We start from the raw sequence: 5,124 nt of genomic DNA, 5'->3' as shown, positions 1-5,124 counted from the left end.
ATTCACACACGTATCTTCTGCATTTATATTTAACTTCAGGTTGAACTTTCAGACAGACTTTCAAAATAAAAGTTGTAAAAAGAACTCGATCACAAAAGTAAACATCCTGCCCGATCTTTAGCGATTTCGTATCCAATAGTAATATTCTAACACATATAGAAGGCAGACAAGTTTACCATCGCAAGTGCAACCACTATTTCAGGTGCACCATCCCTGGATTGTAGTTCTAGAAAGGACAATAGATGGCGCTGTGTCAATAATTAAATGTGTGGTTGATGAAACGGGGTACAGAGCGCATTCTCTCAGTCCTGCAAGACATCGAGACACACACACGCTGTGAGGGCTTCAACCAGATCTTAACCGACGAGCGTTTCACTCCACCGTTCACCGTTTTTTTGTGAGGATTGAGGTACATTGAACGCCGATCTTTGCCCAACTTCGATTTGAAGCTTTAATTCAGACACTGCTTCCCGTGCAGGGAAAGACTTGTGAGTCCATGCGTTTGAACAGATATTTTGAAGAATGTTCGCCGGTTTTCACGGACGCAAGTCACAGTCTGCAGTTATGGTCATGTGCGTCTGTGGGATGAGTTTTCTATAGAATATCTCCGTGGACTGCTGAAGGTTTAGGTGCAAATTACAAAAACACCCGTGTAAAAGTCTGATTGATTGGAAGTAATTTGTCAGACACTTGATAGATCAACAGCTACATCGAGTTGAGTGGCGGGGATTGCAACATATGGATGTAAACAAGCAAACGGTTTTTAACCTCGCGCCGGATTATCACGTTTCATCGGCGGACCGTTAAGCGAGCACATGAGTGTGTCTCGGAGCCTCTGCCCTGTCCACGATCTGAGGTGCATCATGTCAGGGGTCGTTTGTCTGGCTGCGCGTTTTGGAAAAGGATTGCTGTGAGCTCAGACGGTTGAAGAATGGTGAGAAGATGCCTTTTGACGTTCAAACCGTTCAGGTGGGTGATGTTTAGTTTTGTTGTAGCTACTGTGTTTTTCTCTCCTTCATCTTGAGCTACGTAGCCTACTAATGGCAACTATGTGAAATATGAAGTAAACTACTCCTTTATGTATTCTTAGTGACATACATGTGTAACGTATTAACTGTCACATTTAGTCTGGTGCTTATTCAGTGACTAACAGCAATTTCATGTAAAGTAATAAAAAAATCACCTCATATTAGTGAGAGCACCGATGAATGGCATATGATGAATTACTCAAACCGAAAAGCGATATACGCACATGAACGTTATGTGTCTTCAGAGATTAGTGATGCAGTTTCTGTGAAACTGTTTAGCTGTATTCCTCACAAAGAGGAAAAGTACATTTATTTAGATGTTTTAGATGTTTTCGTGTGTAAGGGGAATACGCTATGAGTGATAGTCTACAAGCCAATCAGATTTTTTTTATTTTACAATATTTATGTGTGGAATATTATAATATTATGAAATCGTCTTACATAGATATAACATGTGGGCCTATTACATTGTGGGATATTATGATGGTGTCAAATTACAGAAGGCCTGTTATGTGTTGTGAGAAAGAGGCGTGGGAATAGATGTGAAGTTCAAGCGTAAGCGTATGGAAGAAACGACAGAAATACCGCACATTTGTCAACAAACTAATTAGATTGGCGATGCCGTGACGCTGTCTCGCGTCCCCGTGGTGCGCACGCGCCCGCCTGTCATCAATCAAAGCCGCAACTTAAGGTCGCAACTTGCGCCCCACTGACAGCGCGCCTCTCCTGCCTCTACTACGACATTCGTCCCATACACGAACAACATAATGACTCATGATCGAATGTGGCAACCTCCCTTAGTGAGAGGAAAGGACTTCGATAGATGTTGCTTCAGCGAGTGAGTTGAGGCTCAATACAACATGGTCTGATGACCACTGGGGGACTGGGTGGCAGTTGTTCAAGCGCACTGACCCAAAATGGACCTTGAGAGCAGATGCTCCTTGGTTGGTAGGCTCGCTCGCTACAAATGTAAGCTTTTGTGAGGGGTTATGTCATAGCTAAATTATGAGTTAATTTCCCCTCGGGTTACCTAAATACACCGATTTCGAGTGCGTGAAATGCACCGTTAAATCATTTCAAGCAAGTTATTTTGATGCTTAAGGGCTCTTATATAATCACCTCAAAATCTCGTTTCGATGCCACAATGTTTAGCTTTTACCTGTTATCTTTAATTACACGCAAAAGTTGGGCTACGAGCCGAGCACCTGCCTCGAGGGAGTTCCTCGAGGACCTCCCGGAGCTCTCTCCGGTTTGTAGTAGTCATAAAACCATGGCACAATCTGATAACAACGCACGTGTAAAGCCAATTAACAGATATCGGATCTTTCCCTCTGATCCAATTAAGAGACCAAAGCATTTACTTTAAACCTAGTAATTAGAGACCAGCCTGGCAGCACGTATAATCCCCTCCTCTCACCCACGAAAAGGCTTTGAAAATGGATAAATGATGATAACGATAGAGGATAAGGCTGATATGAGAGTGTCATCACTTTGATCTGCGCTGTCTCCATGTTAAGTGCTGAGTGGGCTATAACTGAAGATGTGACGTTGTGACAGTCTTGAGCCCTCTGAGGTGAAGTTCTAAAACCAATCAGTTTTTATATCCTCGTTTATTTTTGTTCTGCGTGGCTGATGATGCGGCATTACACTTTTCCTCTCACCAGATGGTCATACTTCATAGGCTATTCCCATATTTTACCTCAATCATAAATCTCCGGATTAAAATCGGTTCAGATCAAAGACAGATTGAATTTTATTTCACAGATTGGATGTCGACCAGAACAGATGGTTTGAAATGATCCGGTTTTAACGACAGAAAACTTGTATCTGAATTATTCCGTAAAGTGTTTTTCTTTTTAATGTCACAGTTAATCTAGATTTTATGCTCTAAACAGCCTCTTATGCATTTTATATCTGCAAGCACATAGCCCTTATATGGGGGTTTGGAGAGGGCATCTACCATCTTAAACTGAAAACTCTGAATTAAGAGAACATATTGCTCTTGATTTCAGCCGGAGGGCAGGCCAAAGTTAGCTTTACATTAGTAATGGCAGTAATGGTAATCTTAATAATACTTTTGCTGAGACAAGTGTCTCAAGATATGATAGCATTGCTTACAACAGTTAACAGTGTTTGCCCTAACGGCAGATTCTGGACACCACCTGAAAAATATATTCGTACAGAAAGGTGTTTAATTGGATACCTCTTGAAAATGTATTTGAATATTTGTTGTCTGTCGCTTCATTCAGTCATATCTACGGGCTTATTGCAGTGCACTACAATTGGACAGTAAACTAACTCTGCGGTAAAAAAAAAAAAACATCAAATGAGATGTTTAGTGTCACACAAGAAAACACAGAGAATAGAAATCTCCAGGACTGTCCAAACGCTAAAGTGACATGTCAGTTCTAGACAATTCTCCCCGCTCGCATCGAGGGAAACCGCATATGCATAATTCAGTCTGTCTTCTCCCTCATTGAGGGCTTCAGTTCTCCGGCTCCGCATGTCAGTGACATGGCAACACGAGTAGCAGTCCCCGCCATCAGAGAAAAAACAAGCGCACCTGTCAATGGATGTTGAGGTGGGGAGATGGTAACAGAGAGGAGAGAGAGAGAAGCATACGGTTCCTCACGGCTCACTAACAGCAGCTGTCCCAGTGCCGCTTCGCTGAGGAGATTTGTGCGTCAGTGTCAGGCTAGCGATGATAAAGAAGAGTAGATTCACGGCATATCACATCTGTTGGTGAAAAACTATGTTTGTCAGATGCGTTTATCTGCAGCGGGACTTGTTTACTTGTTTACTCCTTTCTCTTTTTCTCCTCCTCTGAGCGTCTCTGTCTGTCAATGAATGAGAAACCTGTGTCCAGTCTACACTAAACTCTAACCCTTCAGCTGTTTCTAGATGTTTTCTTTTCTCTCTCTCTCTCTCTCTCTGTATCTCTGTCTTGAGCTTCTCATTATGCTACACTGACCTATAAACCTCATGTTTCTCCTTCTCCTTCCTCCTGCTCTTCCTGTTTTAACCCCTCGTCTCTCCTGTTTCTTCTTCCTTCCCTCCCTCCGTCCCTCCAGGATCTTCGTGGTGGGGATCGGCTTCTTCAGCCTCTGCTTCCTAATGACGTCCCTCGGCGGCCAGTTCTCGGCCAAGCGGCTCGGGGACTCGCCCTTCACCATGAGAACAGAAGGTAGCGCTGGTGCATGCGGTGGTGTAATGGCTCCAGTGCTCTGTTGCACACAGTAACATTACATATTTTTACATTTAGTCATTTAGCAGACGCTTTTATCCAAAGCGACTTACATATGTGTGACTTACAATGTATACACATTTTACATTTACACTGATGGCACACTGCACATCAGGAGCAATTAGGGGTTCAGTGTCTTGCTCAAGGACGCTTCGACAGGGAATCGAACTAGCAACCTTCTGATTACTAAACGACTTCTCTACCACTGTACCACTGTCGCCCCACTCTAAGAGCGTGGCTCTGGCGTGAACAAGCCAACACGGCCCCGCCCTGAGCAGAGCAAAAAGAGGAGTAGAATAATAGATGGAACACTACACCACACAACATAAGAGAGCAGGGGAGAACAGAGTACCAGGACAGAAATATTACAGAGGATAACAGCAGTATTACAGAATACACACATGCTCTCTCTCTCTCTCTCTCTCTCCCCCTCTCTCTCCCTCTCTGTTTCTCTCACTCTCTCTCTCCCTCTCTGTTTCTCTCACTCTCTCTGCCCCTCTGTGCGTATCTTTAAGTGTGTTATATTGTGTTAATATGCACATTAAAGCAACACACATACAGTATATACCCACACACCAAAATGTGCATGCTGTGGAGTAGACAGGCTACATCTGGATGAGTGTGACACAGAAGAAGCAGGGCAGAGTAGCGGCACACACACAGACACACACACACACACACACACACACACACTCTCTGTCGTCTCTGGTCCTCCCCCCCGCTGCGCCCGAGCAGACATAAAGGGAAGGTCTCCCCTGCTGGGCACATCCCTCTCATTAGGACGGGACAATGCTCCACGGATCAAATAGGCCCTGGCAGTGTCCCGCTGTGTGTGCCCGCAGCCCGCTACCC

General features: G+C 44.1%; 1 protein-coding gene across 2 annotated transcripts in view; it reads left to right on the top strand.

Annotated features, from left to right (window-relative positions):
• Window positions 1-310: 310 nt before the first annotated feature.
• Window positions 311-5,124, top strand: part of LOC105900199 (alpha-1,6-mannosylglycoprotein 6-beta-N-acetylglucosaminyltransferase B) — a 123,968-nt gene continuing 119,154 nt past the window's right edge. The window contains exons 1-2 of one of the 2 annotated variants that reach the window (XM_031563616.1): window positions 311-969; window positions 4,100-4,212. In XM_031563616.1, coding sequence (XP_031419476.1) covers window positions 932-969; window positions 4,100-4,212 — 151 coding nt within the window. In that variant the 5' untranslated portion in view covers window positions 311-931. The remainder of the gene's footprint in view (window positions 970-4,099; window positions 4,213-5,124) is intronic. The other variant, XM_031563617.1, reaches the window with a different exon arrangement.

This window comes from Clupea harengus, chromosome 26, assembly GCF_900700415.2.
Source record: "Clupea harengus chromosome 26, Ch_v2.0.2, whole genome shotgun sequence".
NCBI lineage: Eukaryota > Metazoa > Chordata > Actinopteri > Clupeiformes > Clupeidae > Clupea > Clupea harengus.
This window is presented reverse-complemented; position numbering and strand designations above follow the sequence as displayed.